At 45.5% G+C, this 20,779-nt stretch overlaps 1 protein-coding gene across 1 annotated transcript in view; it reads left to right on the top strand.

The window, feature by feature from the left end:
* Positions 1-2,018: 2,018 nt before the first annotated feature.
* The window catches only part of LOC128574828 (cytochrome P450 2J2-like), a 32,085-nt gene continuing 13,324 nt past the window's right edge, over positions 2,019-20,779 (top strand). The window contains exons 1-7 of the mRNA XM_053575761.1: positions 2,019-2,446; positions 10,099-10,261; positions 13,034-13,183; positions 13,578-13,738; positions 14,986-15,162; positions 17,100-17,241; positions 19,412-19,599. Coding sequence (XP_053431736.1) covers positions 2,249-2,446; positions 10,099-10,261; positions 13,034-13,183; positions 13,578-13,738; positions 14,986-15,162; positions 17,100-17,241; positions 19,412-19,599 — 1,179 coding nt within the window. The 5' untranslated portion in view covers positions 2,019-2,248. The remainder of the gene's footprint in view (positions 2,447-10,098; positions 10,262-13,033; positions 13,184-13,577; positions 13,739-14,985; positions 15,163-17,099; positions 17,242-19,411; positions 19,600-20,779) is intronic.

Below are 20,779 nucleotides of genomic sequence, written 5' to 3'. Positions count from 1 at the left end.
CTTTTGATCAACTTCTTTGGAAAAATTAAGTATTAAATTGGATGAATTAAAGCCACATCTATCGATCAGGATAGATCTCAAACACAATACTGAGTGAGAAACAATCATAAAATCTTTGTTTTAAATAACAAATAAAAATGAGAAAGATTCTATGGATGCATAACACCTGCAGTAAAACAGGAAACTGTGGACTGGAATTATACAAGTTAATCTCTAACGGGGATCCCTCTCTGAATTTTGGAAAAATAAAATGACACTTCAATTCTCTTCTGTTTTATTTCCTTTTATTAAAAGATTTCATACAGAATGTGTACCTCTACAGTGAGTACATGTGTGTGTACTCTGCTGTATTATTCAAGGATTATGCTTCATGTTTGGAGTGTCACAAATGCTGAGACACCAATAGGTCCCTGCAGGGCACTATGGCAGGTTGGAACCTGGGGCCTTCCATCCTGGGGGCTCTTTAGAGAGGAGCCTCAGAGCAAACCAAAAAGGACCAGGACTGAAGCAGTCCCTTAACATGTGTGCACTTATTATGGACTCTGCTCAGTGCTGGGGCTTTCCTGTAAAGCTGCTTAATCCCCACATCACTTTCAAATTCAGGACTTCCTTTCGCTGTGTTTCAGTCCAGTGGGTTCAGTTATTCACCAGGTCCCTAGGACTGACCTCTCTGTTTACTCACCAACCAAGATGAGACAAACAAGAGCGCCTCCTGCACAACTTTGTCAAAATAAAACAATTTCTGTAAAGAGGCGGGTGCGCTGCCTGGCTTATGGTAGGGACCCAAGAACTGTTAGGTGCTGCTGTTCCAGGCATAGTTCCAATCACTGGGAAAGTGATTGAAACACAGAAACTCAAATCTTCGTGGCACTCTCACAAATGCATTGAAAGCGTAAGTGCAAGCCCCAACGGTGTTTGAGAAAGATGAGCCTTCTAACTAGAAGGAAACTGCTTCTAGCCCGGCTTTTTCAAAGATCCACAAGTGCGGCTCCTCAGAATCTAGGCGCTGGCATCTTCCCGGGGTGCAGCAGAGGGTGGGGCGCTGAGCGGAGGAGCGGAGTTAGGACGGGGCTCTGAAGAGAGGGGCGGGGTTAGGACGGGGCTCTGAGGGGAGGGGCGGGGTTTGGACGGGGCTCTGAGGGGAGGGGCGGGGTTAGGACGGGGCTCTGAAGGAAAGGAAGGGGTTAGGACTGGGCTCTAAGGGGCGGGGCAAGGTTAGGACGGGGCTCTGAGGGGAGGGGCGGGGTTAGGACGGGGCTCTGAGGGGAGGGGCGGGGTTAGGACGGGGCTCTGAGGGGAGGGGCGGGGTTAGGACGGGGCTCTGAGAGGAGGGGCGGGGTTAGGACGGGGCTCTGAGTGGAGGGGCGGGGATAGGACGGGGCTCTGAGGGGAGGGACGGGGTTAGGACGGGGCTCTGAGGGGAGGGGCGGGGATAGGACCGGGCTCTGAGCGGAGGGGCGGGGATAGGACCGGGCTCTGCGAGGAGGGGCGGGGTTAGGACGGGGCTCTGAGAGGATGGGCGGGGTTAGGACGGGGCTCTGAGGGGAGGGGCGGGGTTAGGACGGGGCTCTGAGTGGAGGGGCGGGGATTGGACGGGGCTCTGTGGGAGGGGCGGGGTTAGGACGGGGCTCTGAGAGGAGGGGCGGGGATAGGACGGGGCTCTGAGCGGAGGGGCGGGGTTAGGACGGGGCTCTGAGAGGAGGGGCGGGGATAGGACGGGGCTCTGAGTGGAGGGGCGGGGATAGGACCGGGCTCTGAGAGGAGGGGCGGTGATAGGACCGGGCTCTGAGAGGAGGGGCGGGGATAGGACGGGGCTCTGAGCGGAGGGACCGGGATACGACTGGGCTCTGAGGGGAGGGGCGGCGATAGGACGGGGCACTGAAGGGAGGCGGGAATAGGACTGGGCTCTGAGGGGAGGGGCGGCGATAGGACGGGGCACTGAGGGGAGGCGGGGATAGGACGGCTCTCTGAGGGGAGGGGCGGGTGGGGCCGAGGCTCTGAGTGGGAGATTTGGGTGGGGGCGGGGTGCTGAAAAGAGTGCAGCGTTGACAGGAGTGGCGCTGTCAGCAGGCCTGGCTTGGGGTGCGGACCGAGCAGGGTGCTGCCGGGAATGACGCGAGGCGCTGAGCTGGGAGGCCGTGCAGGGGTGAAAGGACAGAGGGTAGGGACGGGCGGTGCTTAAAGGCAGGATCCGTCAGCTGCTCAGGCCACAGAAGAGCTAGCGGGCATCCCTGGCCTGCTCCCGGCGATGAGCTTCCTGGAGGCCGCCCTCTGGGCAGTGCTCCATCCCCAGACGCTCCTGCTGGGTGCTGTGGTCTTTCTGTTCTTTGCTGACTTCCTCAAAAGCCGGCGACCAAAGAACTACCCGCCAGGACCTTGGCGCCTGCCCTTCCTTGGCAACTTCTTCCACATTGGCTTTGAGCAGTCGCACCTGACACTTCAGCAGGTAGGAGAGGGCGAAGGTGCCTCGTCTCGTCCTGATCCGAACTCTGATCTGCAGAATAAGGGACTCCCGGGAGCGAGGTGGGGGTGGGGTTAGAGGCTCTATGGCTCATGCTTGTAAGCAGGGAAACCCCACTTGGAGCCCCGTTACTATGGAGTAAACTGCCCTTTCTGGGGTTGGGATATTTTTAAAAGTACCAGGCATGTTAAGTCCCTTAACTCTCATTTCATTGCATGTTATCTGGTAAGCATTATTGGAACGCCTAATTTATACTATGATTGCCTTGACATCTTTCATATTATCCGCAAAAATGCTATAGCTGTAGGAAGCCTCATTTCCCATACGTAAAACGGTAATAACGCTGCCTAAGTCCTCATCACCTCTCACCTGGGTCGCTCTCCCTCCACACTGACACAGCCCCGGCCTTCAGCCTCCTCCCCCTGCACTGCTCTCCACTAAAGTCATAATTTAGAAATGTTATTCCTCTGCTTGAATTGCCTCCCAGTGCTCACAATCTGGGTCACCAGCCACCTGGGACCCTTCTTGACCTGAACAATTTTAATTATCTCCTGTCAGGGCTCCCTAACCCTGGCCACTCTGAATTCTTCAAAGTTCTCCCAGACACAATTTCTTCAGAACCTTCAGCTGGTGTTGGTGCCACTCAGCACAGGTACTGAGAGACAGCACTGTGACAGGTAGTATAAAGATTAAATGAAACAGTGAATGGTCCATATGGACAGGGCTCCTAGTTGGTGCACACAGGTATTAGTTCTGGCTTCCCTACACATGCCTGGGGCACTTTACACATGTGTCTATACACCCTTTAGGACTGAGGAAAGTCACATATTTGGGGGTGTTTGCCCAGGCACTGACAGGTAAGAAGGGTAAAACTTTCTGTCCTATCAGGCTGTCCTTTTCCTGTCTTTTGGCTGGAGTGAGCAGCCTTTTCTTGGAGTTGTTCTTGTTTCTATTACTCATCATGATTAGCAGAAGGATTAGTAGACGTAAAATGGATGCTTTTACTCAGTCTTGTCCGGATTAAGAAGTTTGATCTGTGCTCTTGCTGTACTAGATGTGAATGGAGAGGTTAAATCCTTCCCCTAATGTCACAAAATGAGCTGGTGATGAAACTGAAGCTAGGTTCTCATCCCTGGCCCAGGGACTTGTCATCACAGTGTTTATTTTTATTTATTTAGGTTTGCATTTCTATAAATCTGGGGGTAAAGAACATGCAATTAAAGGGAGTCATTTTATTATAATTAAATGTACATTCTTGGGATTTGGAAACATTAAGTGTTACATGACTGCCTAATACATCTTGCATCAGAATTTTTGTGTTAATTCCCATTTAATTTCATTGATAGGCACATAAATTACAGATTATCTTGTGGCGTTTCCATTTTACTATGGAATACTGGCTAAGAACAAAGAGCAAAGTGATTTTCCAGGGTTATTCAGCTAAATGATGGCAAAACAAGAACTTGAACCCAAGATTATTTGACTCATGCACTTACACTCATGTGGCATGACTTTTCATGATATAATTTGAAGACAACTGATTTATTCACAGGTTCATTTCTGACTCTTATGAAGTTTTTTTTTTCCTTGCATTTTTTGGCTGGGGCTGGGTTTGAACCCACCACTCCGGCATATGGGGCCAGCGCCCTACTCCTTTGAGCCACAGGCGCCACCCTCTTATGAAGTTTTTACCATATGCCAGGCACCATACAAAACTCAATATGAGGAAATGTGTGGTGTACATACTTGGCAACCACATGGGATATCAAGAGATGGGATTCCTTTGAAGGAGATACCCTGGGGATATGTTCTGTAGGATGTTGGAATAAATTGAACTGAACATTAAAGGAATATTTAATGTTTTGCAACTACCTAAGTGGAGTAAAAGACAAGAGATTTTAAAAGGGTGGAAACACAGTGAGAGGACAGCAAAGAGACTGGTCTGTTTATGTGGAATGATGGGAGCTTTGCCCCCACCTCCCACCCCACCCCATGCATTAAACTTGCCCACATTTGAAAAATTTATTTGTAATCACCATTTTTGAGGATGCATAATCTTTCTTATCTATAATATTAATAGTACCCTTCATCTTGGTCATATTGTTTGTCTTTCTGTTGTCTTCAGTTTTGCACTGATACAAATAAGGATAGTAGGAGTATTGTAGAGCATAAATGTCACTCATTAATTTAAGATACATTTTTATAAGGCTTATGGTAAGAGCACTTATTTATATGGGAGAGATTCTCATCAGACTAAGGTAGGAAAATAAGATAGATAAAGTCACAAAGTGACCCCACAATACAGTGATGTGAACAAGACTGATTATTTGTCTTTCACAAATGAGTACAGAGTTAGGCAGGAAGTTCAGGATAGGGAGGCTTCTTTGTACCACAGTGTCACCTACAACCCACAGTTCCTTCTATTTTATTGCTGTGGTACACCATACATTGTGACCGTCATGTATGAGTTCTGGCCCATGGGAAGGGAAGAGGGGAGGTGGTGAGCACAGATAACTACTCCTGTATCCCATTGGCCACAGCCATGCAGGCTGGACAATGTGGCCAGCCAATACTTAGGGAGCTCCATCAAATCACAGAAGAAGGGAGAGGAAAGGTTCCATCCCTACACTTAAGGATGAGACCTATGGAGTGTGTTGCAAAGAGCCCAGACTTTATGCTCACTGCCTATGAGCTAAAATCTCTGTACCTGTTTTTCTGACAACTGGGAATTCTTCATAGGATTATAATAAAAATAAAATAAGTCAATGAATATCAAGTGACTTCCAGAATGCTTAACAGAGAGTTGATGCTTGAGTCTCTATTTTCCACTCTGTCCCCTCCTCCCCTTTAAAAATTTATATCAACAAATTCAAGAAATCAGATGTTGGATACATTCCCGGCCTCATTTACCCTACCTGGCAGCTGCATGGGCCACATTAGTGGATAGACTGCTCTCTCCTCCTCCACTCCTTCACTGATACCATTCCAAGAGTCTTTCTACAAAAACGGCACTCCCTACAATATCAGTAATAATAATAAAACTTTTGTTATTGACTTTAGTGTTATGGTTACTTATCACCACAACACTGATAATAGGAACTAATAATATCTGCTGTTTTCTAGGTTTGAAAACTAAGTAAGACAAGAAAGTTAAATAATTTGCCCCCAAGTCAAACAGAAAGTGAGAAGCAGAACCTGGATTCAAACAGGCTTGTAGGACTCCACGATCCGAACTCTTAAGCACTTATTCACATCACCTCTGCTCCTCAGACATCTTAAGACTTCTAACTGTAAGCCAAAAGAATCCAAAATATTTCCCGTGACATTAAGATTCTCCTCAGTCTAGCTCAGACTACCTTGCTGGCTGGTTCTCCATCTTCCTTGTCTACTGAGAAGACACCTCCCAGGAGCCTGCCCTTGACTCTGGTCCCCTGTGTGCTTCCTACACTTCCCTCCATCAAATAATTTATTGTACAGATGGTAATAATAGAACTGATTATGCACCTGTTTGGTCCATTAGATTTCCAACTTCTTCTATTGAAGGAATTATTGGACCTCTCCCCCACCACCACCATCACCACCACCAGGACCTGGCCTAGGTACACTCTATGGTCAGTGCTCTTTGACTAATGAGCCTACTCTTTGGGCAGACAGGGAAGCTCTGTTGCTCCTGGTCACCTACATGTTCACCTTTGCATCGACATATGCTGTTCCTCACCCCAAATCTCTCTGCCACCTTATTACACATCCATTTGCTGGCACCTTGACCTTGGTCTTATTCAAATCCCATCTGCTTTTACAAATGTTTTCCAGTGTCTGTGGTGGAAATTCATCTCTCTTCTGCCCATGCCTGTCCACCAGTATTGTAACAAATGTCATCAACCTGCCCACTGCCCAGTGTTGGGGAAGCTGCCACCTTCTGATTTCAAGATTGTTCTTTTTACACCGGGGGAGGGAGAAAAAGCTTTGTCTTTTTCTGTTGCACCCCTTTTAATGAAAGGGTTTGTTCTGTAAAATTTAGATTCAGTCAAGAGGTTGCACTAAAGGACCTGCAAGGCCACATGTAATCTTAAGGCTGCAGGTTCCCTATCCCAATCTCTGCCAAGAGACTTTGAACATGACTTTGACTTTGACACTGTAGGGAGATACCGTATCTTGATCTTTGTCTTACCTCCACATGTAACATGCCATGGCGAGATAGTGCCTCACATAAGGACTTCTTGAATTGAACATAAATTTGATTTCCATGGACTATTCTCAGAAACCAGCATGGCCCCAAGAACCTGTGAGCACATTATTCTTAGCAGGAGGGCTCTTGGGCCACAGGAGGCAGGTATACTCCCCAAACTGCATGCATAACTATATTTACATGTACAGGATTTTTCTGGAGAGCAGATACATGACATACCCTAAAATTTCAAAGGATTCTACTACTTAGAAAAAAGTTAAGAAGCACTGATGTAAAGATTTAGTTCTACTTTCTTTAAATTTCTTTTTTTTTTTTCTTTTTTTGTTTGTTGGATAGAAGGGCTTTAAGTATGAAGGCAATACGTATATATTATGCAGCATATTAAAATATGTTTTAGCAGGAGAGGAGAGATAGAATCTTACCACCCTTTGTACCCACCCCACACATTCATTCAGGCAGACACACGCACACTCAGCAGCACACCTAGAGGAATGTTCCCCAAGCTTTTTGGCAGCAGGGACCAGTTTCATGGAAGACAATTTTTCCACAGATGGGGATGGGGGGGTGGGAGGCAGAGCTCAGGCAGAGGTGCAAACAATGGGAGCAGCTCTAAACACACGTGAATCTTTTCTTGCTTGCCCACCTCTCACCTCCTAAGGTGTGATGCTGTTCCTAACAGGCCACAAAGCAAGACAAGTCCCCACAGGCCTGGGGGTATGGAGACCACAGTTCTATAGGACTTGGGTACATATCTTTCCAGAGTTGTATGAAATGAAAATAAAATAATATTTGAAGTTATTAGAAGTTCCACATATTAATGAGAAAAATGTTAAACACACCAATATAACAATGTTTAATTTTTAAAATATAGCTTATGTAAACAATAATATTGAGGATAAGATGTTAAACCTTACAGAAATGTAGAAACATGGGCATGATTCCTGCCTGTTAGGAGCACTCAGGGCCACAGACTCTCTGATCTACCTGGGAGTGTCAGTCAGGACATCCTTTTTGTTTCATTCTTTTCCTCTCTATGTCTCTGTGCCATTGGTTCTGGAATTTAAGCATTTAGAGTAACTAAATCTCTCAACTCCGTATCTCTTGGTAATGATGGTCCAATCTCGTGTTTTGCTAATCCTTCACTTCTAGTTTTGCTTTATTCTAAGCATTTATTTTGCTTTGTATTTATTAAACCCTTAATGCTACATTTAAAATTTTATCTTCAGAGTTAGACTTTCTCTGCTCTGTTACTTTGTTTCACTTGTATAGCTACCATTTCAACCCTTTTCTTTCTTTTTATGTTTTCATTTCTCATTTTAACCCGATTTTTGCATTCTGAACCACCTTTGTATGCTCTTGTCTTAATAATCTCCTTTCTCTTACTCTGTTTTTTCCTCATTACTTGTTTAATGATGTACACTGAAAATTTACATTTAACCTCATAAAGCAATTGGCACAGTGGCTGGCACAGTGCACTGGAGAATTGCTGGACGTCGTCCTGATCAATCCCCAGCTCCAGGAGGTCATTTGACCTGTGTACATTTACAAAGTTGATGATGCTCTAGAAGTTTTCATCCACTTTGGATGATCTAGAAATATACAACATCAGAGAGCTGGTAGAGCCAGAACTCCGAAGATGTTTATTTCAGAAAAGGGTAATGAAGTTCTGAATCCCTTCCCAATACAATCAGAGAGTCTAGACTGTGCACCTGGCCAGTTAGGAGTCATTTACCTTAACTAGACATTTTTCAGCTCTTCTAAATCAACATTATAGAATATTCTATGTTAATCCCTTGTGATAGGCCTAAGCAGTTCATAGAGGAATTCAGCAAGGTGAATTAAAAAATCTACTTGATGTGAATGGACCCATTACTTCATTTCTTAGAAGTAAAGATGTGTGCTTTAGAGTCAGACTGATTTGAGGTTGAAGTTTGGCCCCAGTGAGACAGGACGTGCTGTGCCGGAGATAAATAGACTGATGGGGGAGGCTGGGCAAGAGGCTGAGTTCAGTCCAGTCTTCAGTGTGGGAGGAGGTTGGGGGGATAAGACGGAGCCCATCTTTGTTTGCCCTGATGGGGGGATGTAGGTCCAGGGCTGCAAGAGTGACATGTTGGAGGGTAAGCACCGGGGACCAGGACAGGGAGGGAGTCACAGACACCTGGAGGAAGTGGAACCCTTTTGTTTGATAGCATGCCCACAGCTAGCCTCAGCCCAGGCAGGCAGAAGGCAGGACTGGGTTGGAACTTTTGCCTGCCTGGTTAGATAGGAGGAACTTTGACCAGGACTGTGCTCTCCCCTCTGACACATGGTGCCACATCCCTGCACACACGTTCACGTTCCTGACCACAGGAACACATTCCTGTTCCCTCCTCCCACCCAGCTCTCTTACTCTCATTTTCACTCTCCCTGAACCCTAAGTTCCCGGAGCCATCTCAGGCTCATGTCTCTGTCCTCGGGTCTTATGTAATGCCTGGCAAACTCCCTGCACCCCCCAACAGCTTTGTCACCTTGCTTGTGTTGCTTCACCTCTGACTCATTTTCACTTTCTGCAAGAAAAGGAAAATCACTGCTGCCACAGGGTGGTGACACAGGGAATGTGGCTTTCTGTGACTCCGAGTAGTTTGTTCCCGCATGTCAGGGAGCCGCTTGTTCTTTCTGCCGCCAGGAGCGCATGTTCGTGGCCCTTCCCGCATAGAGCTTGTTCTTTCCTTCAAAACGTGCCCACTGGCTGGGCGGGTAGGCCAGAAAACAAACTGGCTTTCACATGGCCGCTGTCACGCTTCCTCACAGGACGCTTTGAGGGAGGGGCGCTGAGACTCACAAAGTGAAGCAAGTCCCCAGGAGTCCCCAGTGACTGGAAGCTGAGATTCCCCGTCACCCCAGAGCTGGAGGGCTCTCTCCAGGCTGGCCCTGCCCGGGATGCACCTTCCTGTGTCCCGCACGTGTTTCTGTTGTCTGTGCTCACAGTAGGAAAGGGACGGTCTCTTGTGGTCAAACAGATTCGATCATTTGCTCGGAAGTCCAGGCTGCTACCGAGACTTACACTTCATGTATCTCAGCCTTCTTTGGTGGTTCACGTGAGCTGGATTCTCTCTCTTCCCTTCACTCCCGGATGCTTGAGGTTAGAGACCCTGTTTGTTTTACTACAGTTCCATCCTCATGCTCTGCTCTGGGGCCCATGGCGGATGCCCACTCCATTCATGGTGTTATATATATGAAGTGATGTTTTATAAGGGACCTTGCTCATGCTAAAGTGATTTGACTCTCAGCCTTGTTGAGAGCAGGGGAAAAGGAAACAAGAGCATCTCCATCTGACCAATGTGCACACACACAAACACACAGACACACAACACTCCCCTCAAAAACAGTCCCTCCAGCTTCACACCCCTCCATCTCTGAACACTCAGGCGTGTGCGTATTCAGCTGTGACTACTTAACTGTTTTTCAGTTTGTGAAGAAATATGGGAACATTGTTAGCTTCGAATTTGGAAACATGCGTTCAGTTGTTATTACTGGATTACCCCTGATCAGAGAAGCCCTTATCGACATGGACCAAAACTTTGCAAACCGCCCTGTTTTTTCTATCCAGCAACGTGTCCTTAAGGGAAATGGTGAGTGTCTGGGTCAATGGAAGGTGTGTGTTCCATGTTCTTGTGGTCTGTTAGAGATACCCTTGTGAATATGATTTTCCAACACCCCCAAACCGGTCCATTTATAAAATTCCTGATAGTAACCCAAGGTGGATGCCCACATTTCCTGATTGAAGGCACCCCCTCAGAGGGCCTGAAAGGACCGGCTCTATTAGAGATTTAGAAACCACGTTCCTGCACAAACTCATATTGGCTGCTCTTATAATGGAGTGACCATGCCAACCCATCACTGCCCAGGGAAAGGAGATGTGTCCTCTGATGCTGCTTCCCCTGCGGCCCCCTCCCTGGGGAAGTGGGTGTGGCTCTGCTCCCTTCTGCTGCTGTTCGTGTTCCTCATGAAGTCTGTGCTGCATTGGCATCTCCAGCCTTGTGACTCACAGCTGAGGTCTGACAAACTCATCCTAGAAAAACATGCCTCACTCCTGAATAACACTGTGGTCACCTTGGAAGTCCTTCCCTTTGGCTGTCTAGTGACAATAGTGCTACTCAGCAATGACGTATGTAAATTTTTTCTAGGATGAGTTCACAAATTTAGTTGTCTGACCTCACAAAATGATAGCTGTAATGATCATTCCAGAAAAAGAGTTCCAAAATTGCTTTGAAGGTTGGTTGGGTCCTGGGGTTGGTGCATAGCTGCCTAAGGGGAGTACCATGAAGTGATGCTCACCAATGAGGTAGGTAGCATTTTTTCTGGGATGAGTTTGTAAAATTATTTATCAGACCACGTGTGGTAGGATAAGTTGACACAAGCACTTAACAACAGAAGTTTTTGAATGGAATTTTCATATTTACACTGTATGTTTTTAATACTCACTTAGGCTACCATTTAGTGAATGGAGTAATAAGAGTAAGAGGCTTGGATAGCTTTTTTTTTTTTTTTTTGTAGAGACAGAGTCTCACTTTATCACCCTCGGTAGAGTGCCGTGGCATCACACAGCTCACAGCAACCTCCAACTCTTGGGCTTAGGCAATTCTCTTGCCTCAGCCTCCCGAGCAGCTGGGACTACAGGCGCCCGCCACAACGCCCGGCTATTTTTTTGTTGCAGTTTGGCCGGGGCTGGGCTTGAACCCACCACCCTCGGCATATGGGGCTGGCGCCTTACTCACTGAGCCACAGGCGCCGCCCTTGGATAGCTTTTTATGTTAGGCTGGGAGATTAGACCAAGGGGATGGTGAGAAATCATAGTAGGTTGCACCAGGATAATAGCAGTGGAGATACATGGATTCCAGACAGCCAGGAGGTAAACCAAGTAAGACATGATGACCTAGTCAAGGTCATCCAACCTATTTGTTTTCTTTGCCACACATTAGAAAAAGAGTTGTCTTGGAGCATACATTAAGTACACAAATAGTAATGAAAGCTGATGGCCAAAGAAAAAGTCTGCGCACAATTTTTGTGATATCCGACACTACAGATAAGCAACAGAAGTCCTCACAAAAGCAGCATGCAGCCCACAGGTCACAGGTTGGACACACCCCTGACAGAATGAGGTATGGAGATGATGCGCAAAGAGGTGGATGATGGAAAGAAGGAACATTCAGAAAAGCACAAGATGCTTGCTGTGGTTAGAAGTGGGCAGGGAGAAAACCATGAGGTCAAGCATGGACATGACTGGTTCAGAATGCCTTGTGTCTCCAAAGTCAGGCAGGTTTTGTAATAATATGTACGAGTCTAGAGCTCAGGGACAGAAATAGACGGTCACTATCAAGAGATGCTATTTTAAATTTTAGGGAGGGATGAGATTTCCCAGAAATGGAATGTAGGATGAGAAGAGGAAAGGTATAGACCTAATTTTGAAGACCTCCATGATGTCAATATTTAACAGAAGATGAACCAGCAGAAGATATGAGAAGTTGCTGGCAGAGAATTAGGAAGAAAATCTGGACAGTGTGGTATCCTTAGGACCCCTGGAAGGGAGTGTTTCCAGAAAGAAGTGTCTAATGCTACTGAAGGATGTAGTAAGATGAGGACAAAAGTTGTCCCTGAAGAGAAAGGAGGGCCATTTCACTGGGTGATGGAGGCCAAAGCCAGGTATCAAAGGAGGTGAGCAGTCCTCTGGAGGTGAAGACAAGGAAAGGAGCTTGGCATTACCTGTGATGTGACAGATGATGGTCTATGGAGCACAGCAAGATTTTGTTTCCCATTTGCCTGTATTGATTTTCTATGTGGACTATTTTCTCCTCCTTGCTTTCTTGAGTTATTCCTTCATCTTTTAATGTTTGACATAGATAGGAACTCTCCTCCAAAGCCTTTATCTGCCTCTTTACGTGTATAGACTTTATGTTATTCACATGTGCATTCCTAACATCAGCATAAGGTAAATACTTAACTTTACTTAGGTGGCTAATATTCAAAGAATATTGGGCTTTAGAACCAGCAGGCCTGAGTTTGAACACCAGTTAGCTTTTCACTACTTGTGTGGTCTTATAAAGTCTACTTTATCCTCTATTCCTCAGTTTTCTCATTAATAAAATTGGGGGAGTGTTAATAATTGTATCTACCCATAAAATTTCTGTGAGTACTGAATTACAGAATGCATGAAAATATTTACTCAAGTCTATAAGATGCAGAGCCATCAGTTATGTCCACTGCTTTGGGGTGATTGTTCTGAGTAGTTTTTGGGTGCCTTAATTCCCTTCCCCTTCCCTCCGTCTAACACACATCGTCATACCATTTGCTGGATGTTCACATTATTGAAACGGAATACCATCATCCTGACTTTCTTTTTCCAGGATTGATTATGTCCAATGGCCAGGTATGGAAGGAGCAAAGAAGGTTTGCCCTGATGGCACTGAGGAACTTTGGCTTAGGGAAGAAGAGCTTAGAGGAACGCATTCAGGAGGAGGCCCACCACCTCATTGAGGCAATAAAAGAGGAGAACGGTGAGCATCTCTAGGAGGGACATAGGAGATTGTAGCCCACTGATTCCTTGGACTTATGCTTGTGCAGTGCCTAAAGGCTTGTTCTGTGCCCACCACTGTGCCAAATAGTGAGAATATAACATTGAACAATTAACCATGATCCTGCCCTCAAGGATTTCCACAATTAAATACACAAAGATGTGCAGTGAACACATTACTGAATTTAAACCCTCATCACCAGTTTGGGGCATTGACTGAGTGCTTGTGGCATGGAAGACCCAGTGTGAGGTGGTATGGCCAGTTCTCAAAAATGGTTCTGTACTAGATTATGTCCCATGTCATAGAGAGGAGTCTGTCAATAGGAAGTAGAAGGATCCCATCAGAAGGATCCATCTTGTTCTTCCTCCCCCTCCAGGGCAGCCTTTTGACCCTCACTTCAAAATCAACAATGCAGTTTCCAATATCATTTGCTCCATCACCTTTGGGAAGCGATTTGAGTACCAGGATGGTGAGTTTCAGGAGCTGCTGAGGTTACTGGACGAGGCCACGTACATGGAGGCTTCAGTGGCAAGCCAGGTAAGGCAGCTCTTTTTCTCTTGGATATCCTGGGGAAGGATATTAGGGCAGATGTCAGACGCTGAGTCCTTCACCCAGAAGGTATGCCATATGCCCCTACATTGTATCCGACAGGTAGGAACTTACCCAGCCTCCTCCTCTGCTCTCCCTTCTTAAATTTAACTGCATTTTTCTTTTGTGTGTGTCTGTAGTTGTTCATCTTCTACATTCAAATCAATACTGAATATATGGAATGCTTGCTTTCTGTTTTCATGATATTTTATGTAGGAGAATGTTCTCCAAATACATACAGGCAAATACCCTCATACTTACACCCATGTCCATCTCAATTTAAGTATAGGCATTTTTCCATTATGTTATTCTCTCTACTTTCTCCCAGATTTTAGAGAAAATTTTTTCAGTAACCATTTTATTTCCATGAAAAATGTGAAGTCTTAACCACGCGAAGATCACACCACACAAATGCAGTGACAAATGCACACACTCAGACACATATACACATACACTAAGACACATCCAGGCACTCATTAGTGATAATTGCTGTGACAGAAAACAAAATATGATGAGAATAGATGGAGGGTGACAGAGGAGCTGCCACTTACAGGATCATCAATCAGGCAGCTCCAGGGAGGTGACATAGAGCACAGCCCTAATGAAGTGAAGGGCTGGGCTAGGTGGATGTCAGAGAAGAACTTTCTAGGCAGAGAGAATAGCACTTTATAGGCCTGAAACAGGACTGTCCTTGCTGAGATCCCAGAGGTCAGTGCTGAACAGAAGAGAGCAAGGTTAGGAAGGAGGTAGTAAATCTACAGGACTCATAGGACAGAGGAATAACATAGGACTTTGTTCTTTGCTGTGGACAGACTCCAGAGGATTGAGAGCCAAGAAACAGAAAGACCTGGTTAAACTGTTCATTGATCCCTTTGTCAGCACTGGGGAAGATAGGCTGTGAATGGAGTTGGCAATGGAATCACAAGGCTATGTGTGTCTTACAGCACCCTGGGAAGAAATGGTGGTAGTTTGTACCAGGATGGAAAGCTGTTGTAATGGCTAAAAATGGCTGGATATATATTTTTCACAGAAAGTGAAAGTGCCTAGCTAGAGGAGTGAGAGAAAAATGGGCAAGGATGACTGAAGTTTCAGTGAGTGAATAAAAGATCAGGGAAGAGAGATTGGCTTCTACTGTGTCAAATGGGGGAAAAGTGGGGCCACGTTGTATCCATGATCATTTTGTTTTCCTCAATCAGCTCTACAATATCTTTCCATGGATAATGAAGTTCCTTCCTGGTTCCCACCAAACTGTCTTCAGAAACTGGGAAAAACTGAAATTGTTTGTTGCTCATACCATTGAAAAACATAAGAGAGATTGGAACCCTGACGAAACAAGAGACTTCATAGATGCTTATCTCAAAGAAATCGGCAAGGTGAGGACACCAGAGTTGTTTCCTGAGTAACCAGAGTTAAAGAGCAAATAGGGCTGTGTTAGTTTCCAACTGCTGCTGTAACAAATTATCATGAACTTGAAATAGCAGAAACTTATTCTCCTACGGTCCTGGATATGGGAAGTCTGAGATCATTCTCACAGGGCTAAAGTTAAGGTGTTGACTGGGTTTGCTCCTTTTGGAGACTCCAGACAAGACTCTATTCTTGTGACTTGCCTGGCTTCAAGAGGCTGCCTGTATTCCTTGGCTTGTGGCCCCTCCTCCATCTCTGAAGCCAGTAGCACAGCCTCCCTTTCTCCCCTGTGATCTCTGCTCCATCCTTATATCTCTGTCTCTGATTTGATGCTCTTGTCTCTCTCATATGAAGACCTTTGTGATGATACTGGGCCACTGGGATAATCCAGGATAATTTTCCAATCTCAGAATTTTTTACTTAATCCCATCTGAAAATTCCCTTTTGCCACATAAGTTAACATCCAAAGTGCCAGGGGGAGGGATGTGGATGGATATGTTTGTGGGCCACTTATAAGCCTGTCACAGGGGAGTCAAAGGGACAATATTTTAGAGCATGTATGCAGAATTAATTCAGGATTGATGGAGCAAATTAGAAGCAAAGATGGGGGTATTAATGTGAATGCACAACACTTCATTTCAATCCTCCTCATTTCCCCTCTACACACATCTGACCTGATGTGGCTATGCACATGAGGAAAACAGCAACTACGCCTCCAAGCTCTGTTTTATCACACATGGGCCTGGAACCAATGACCTGCCCTGCTCCCATCTGCACTGCAGAACACAGGGAGCTGTGCCTTCCCCCTGTTCCCCATACCATCACTTTCAATGTTATAGGACAGAAGCCTGGAAGGAGGAGGGAAAATGGACATGTGCCCTTCTCTGCAGCAGCCATCACTGAAGAGTGACATAATCTTTACCCGTCAATTTTTGAGCCATTCTAATGGGATGGGCAGAATGGCAGATTTCGTTCCCACTTATTTCACCTACAGGAATAACGTTAACAGGGGCATTGTCTTCTCCCCAGGGGAGGAGACCACATGTGCTTGATGGTGTCCAGGTGTGAGACCATGATACTAAGAGTAAGTGGGACAAAAGGAAGCTTCCAGGGAGCACAATAGAGATGGTGGGGTGGCATGAGGAATGGTTATAGAATCAGAATGGTTCAATTGGAAGGAAAAGATTAGTGAGGAGAAAGGAGAATTTCTTTTTCATAAAAGGAATTGCGTTTATTCTTTGTGTTTTCAATACAAACACATGCTGAGTGTTTGCTGTATGCCCTTGCATCTCATGTAATTCAGACAGTCATCTTAAGGTGTGCGTGGTTATTTCCATTTAAAAAATTGGAAACCAAAACACAGGAAGATTAACACTTTGACTGTAGCGCTAGCAAAAAAAAAACAAAAAAAGCACTTTTCTGTTGATGTCACGATGTTTTATTATGCAGCTCCTGAGGTAGGGACATGTGAGTTATATATGCTTCACAAGGCTGTGGGATGGAAAGTAGTGTACATTAAATACAACTTTTGTGGCAGTTACTGTGTCAGGTAACTCACCCTAACTCCTAGAGCTGCTAAGTGAAGTGGCCGATGTTGGAGCCAAATTTGTCTTGGTCATTAGCCCATTCTCCTCCCACTGGAATAATGGCTTCTCGCAAATTACAGGCATAAGAAAATCATTGCCTTTCATTTTCATCCTCCCAAAAACCTTCTAGCACTTGAGGCAGGACATTGCTAATGGTGATGCTGTAATAAGCCTCCAGCTCATGGGGACGCTAAAGGAAAGTTGTTTCTTCTGAGACCTTTCCTTCCACACCCCTCCCAGGATGAAGCCCCTGCATGTTATGGCGACTGGGAATCATCTGAGTAAAGCAAAAAAATAGCATTAAATATTGTTCTTCCTAGAATGCCAGCAATGCTACCTCAAGTTTCCATGAAGACAACCTCATCTGGAGCACTCTGGACCTCTTCTTTGCTGGAACTGAGACAACTTCCTCCACCCTGCGCTGGGGGCTGCTTTACATGGCCCTCTACCCAGACATCCAAGGTGGGTTTGTCAGTGTGTGCGCTGTTCCAGGACAGAGTGATGTCTCCCGGGGTGCAAGGCCCAGAGTTGGGGCCAGATGAGAACATGGCAGAATGGTAGGAGAGGAGAAGGGTCCTGGGGTGATGGGGACGTGGAACGGGCACATTCTTTGCACCATCTGCCAGGTCTGGGATGGGCTGAGAGAAACCCTGTCCTCAAGATGCTCAAGTCAAGGGGTAAACAGTGAAGTGAGTCAAGTTCCTGGAAGGTCCCAGGGAAGAGTTCCAATTCCATGAGAAATCTGGGGGTTTCCTTCCCTTCTTTTAAGTAATGGCTCCCACTGCCTCCTGGGTTACGTCCAGACCCCAGAGTCTGGTATGGTGTCTCTGAGGTGCCCCTTCTGTCTGTCTAGTCTCAGTCCCCCTCCCCACGGAGACCTCACTACCTTACGTTTTCTTTGCTCTGACCTTGTGTGTGCCTCTGTGTCATGACCTCTGCTCTTCCCTCTGCCAAGAATGTGCTTCCCCACTTTCTCTACACAGTAAACTTGCATCTCTTCCTGAAGAATCTGCTCAAAGGCTACCTCCCTAAGATGTGTCTCCACCCCCTTGGAAATCATTAGCATTTTCTTCCTCCAGAGATGACTCACTAGGCCTCCATTAGTGGGCTTATCACACATTGTTCATGTAGCTCCCACAGATGGGGGCCACCCAAGAACAGGGACTGTTCCCATCATCATTACTCTTCCAGGTTGCAGAACTGTTTGAGCACAGGGGGTGATGGGGATGGTTTTGACACAGTTTTTCAAAATTGGGGTAACATTTACTAATGAGCCATAAAACAATTTTATATATCCAGATCAACTTTTCTCCCTAAGGTAAATAGAGAAATATCAGAGTGTTTCTCATGTATTAAGAGTAAGTTTGTTCATGAAACTGTATTTCTTTCATCTAGAATGTATAGATTTCACACATGTGCTTTCTATGTGTTATTTATGTATAGGCATCATGAGTCATGATGTCGAATGCATTTCTTACTGTGCACTGCATTTTAAAGTATGAAAGCTCCTGAGTTAGGGTATAGATTTTGTTCCTGGAATAGAGCTTCAAAATAACAAAGGATGGAAATGAAGCTTACGCTGATGTTTGCAGCAACATTATTCACAACACCAGGAAGGAGAAGCAGCCCAGTATTCTCTGGTGAAGAATGAATGGACAAAATGTGGCATATACAGGCAATGGCATGTTATTCAGTCTTGAAGCAGAGGGACTTCTGACACATGCTCCAGCAAAACTCAAGGATGTCAGGAGGAGTTAAAAAGGCTGCTTCCAAAAACACAAATATGGAACAATTCTACTTACATGAGTTATCTAAAGTGGTGACATTCATAGAAGCAGAAAGTAGAATGATGCTGGCTGGAGGACGAGAGAGGGGGAAATGGGCGGGTCTTTCTTGGATATAGTTTCAGATTTGCCAGACCAAAAAGTTTAGAGACTGATTGCCTAACACCATAAATATAATATACATAACACTACTGAACTGTATGTACACTTAAAAATGGCTAAGGTGGGGCAGTGCCTGTGGCTCAAAGGAGTAAGGCGCTGGCCCCATATGCCAGAAGTGGCGGGTTCAAACCCAGCCCTGGCCAAAAACTGCAAAAAAAAAAAAAAAAAATGGCTAAGGTGTAAAATTGTATGTTGTGTACGTTTTACCTCAATTTTAAAAGTGTAAATAATTGACAGTAAAAAAAAATAGATGTTCATTTCTCACTCAGGTAAAATAAATAAATAAATAAATAATAAATGAAACCTAAGCTTTACTTTACCTGTCTCTAGGAGGGCTCAACACAGGGCTGACTTTCCACCATTGTGAAGGGAAAAGGGGAAGCATGTACCTTCCTTTCATCCTAAAGACTAATCACCACTTTTGCTCTAGCAGCCAGAATAGAATAAGACAAAACCCTTCCATGAACCTGTTGACCTGGTTATTCCACTCCTTAGCTAACCAGGCTCAGAGAGAGTTATGGAACTAGCAGTTTTGACAAAAGGCCTTTGAAGGGTGGAGAACCATTTTATTTCTTTACAATCTGGTCAGAAATTAAAATACAACAGATGAGATCTTGGAGAACACTCCTACATTATTAGAAGAAAAAACAAAAGTTTAAAAAGTAATTGAACCTCTTCTTTTGCAGAAAAAGTCCATGCTGAGATTGACAGAGTGATTAACCCTGAGCAATGGCCAAGCGTGGCCGACCGGGAGTCTCTGCCCTACACCAACGCCGTCATCCATGAGGTGCAGAGGATGGGCAATATCGTCCCCCTGAATGCTCCCAGGGAAGTGACAGCTGATACCACCTTAGCTGGGTACCACCTGCCCAAGGTAACCAGGCACTACCGGGCTCAGATCAGCAAGCCCTCCTTTCAGAAGGTGGAAATGGGAACTAGGGAAGTGACTATAATCTTTTCCTAAGAAGTCACATAAATGGAGAGAAAGCTGTGCTATACCATATATAACGCTACCTTCTCTTCCATGTGTGTTTTTTAGAATATGAGTTTAACTAGATATTAAGAAGTATTATGGGGAGTGAAGAAGGGACGATTCTTAGGTCAATTACGTTCTGGCAAAGACTGGCTTTCCTTTGGCGTGTGGCTTGATAGTATTTTTATTTACTAATGTGTGTTGTGACTCTCTGTGGGCACACAGCAGGCAGCTTTTTGCCACAGATGCCTATTCATTGCCCTGGAAGAGCATCTCACAGGACTAGGGACTGGGCCAGACCTTGGAAACATTCTGCCTCACAGTCCTGGGGTTGTAGGAATGTAGTAAGTGAAAGGACATTTGAGAACACCTGGGCCAACATCACATCAATGCTGTTGTCTCTAACACAACATCCCGCGGGTATTCCTCTAGCTTTCATTTACAGCCTCGTGATGGGGCACTTGTCATCTCACAGTGAGTCATTAGGAAGGGAAAGGAGGAAACACCAAGCAGATTCTGTGGCGTGGAACTAACCTCTTTAAAACTTCCTACTCAGTTCTCAGATAACTCTGTTATTCCTGTTTTATGACTGGAGAGTCCAGGCTTAGATGAATTAATTTGCATGAACTAGACCCTGTTCCCTCCACAGGAGTTGAGGTTTTTTTACTTTACAATCATTTCCTTGCATGGTATCAGGGAAACATGGGTAGTCCCTGTTAAACTCCCTGTCCTCAGAAAGGGACTTCTAATCTCAGTCCACTTGCCAGTGTTAGCAGCAGACAGGCTCCTGTGCCCCTGGCATCCTCTCTTCACGCTGACGTTCACAGTCCTGCCCCTCCTTCTCCCCACCTGGCCCTCCTCTGGGGCCCTCCTTCACTTTGTCTGAGTTATTCCACGTGTGTCCCACCCAAGGAAGGTCTCAGAGGTAGAGTCAGAGGAGCTTGCCCATGGATATTACTTGGTTACTGTCCCTTTACAATTCCCTTACCGATTGGGTGCCTTGTGGAAAAAAGCTGAGGTCTAAATTCCCCATATGCTGTTTGCAGTTTTCCAGCCATTCATGTATATCCAGGGAACCGGC

This window comes from Nycticebus coucang, chromosome 22 (assembly GCF_027406575.1).
Source record: "Nycticebus coucang isolate mNycCou1 chromosome 22, mNycCou1.pri, whole genome shotgun sequence".
NCBI classification, from domain to species: Eukaryota; Metazoa; Chordata; class Mammalia; order Primates; family Lorisidae; genus Nycticebus; species Nycticebus coucang.
Note: the sequence above shows the minus strand (reverse complement) of the source record. Positions and strands in the feature narration are given on the sequence as shown.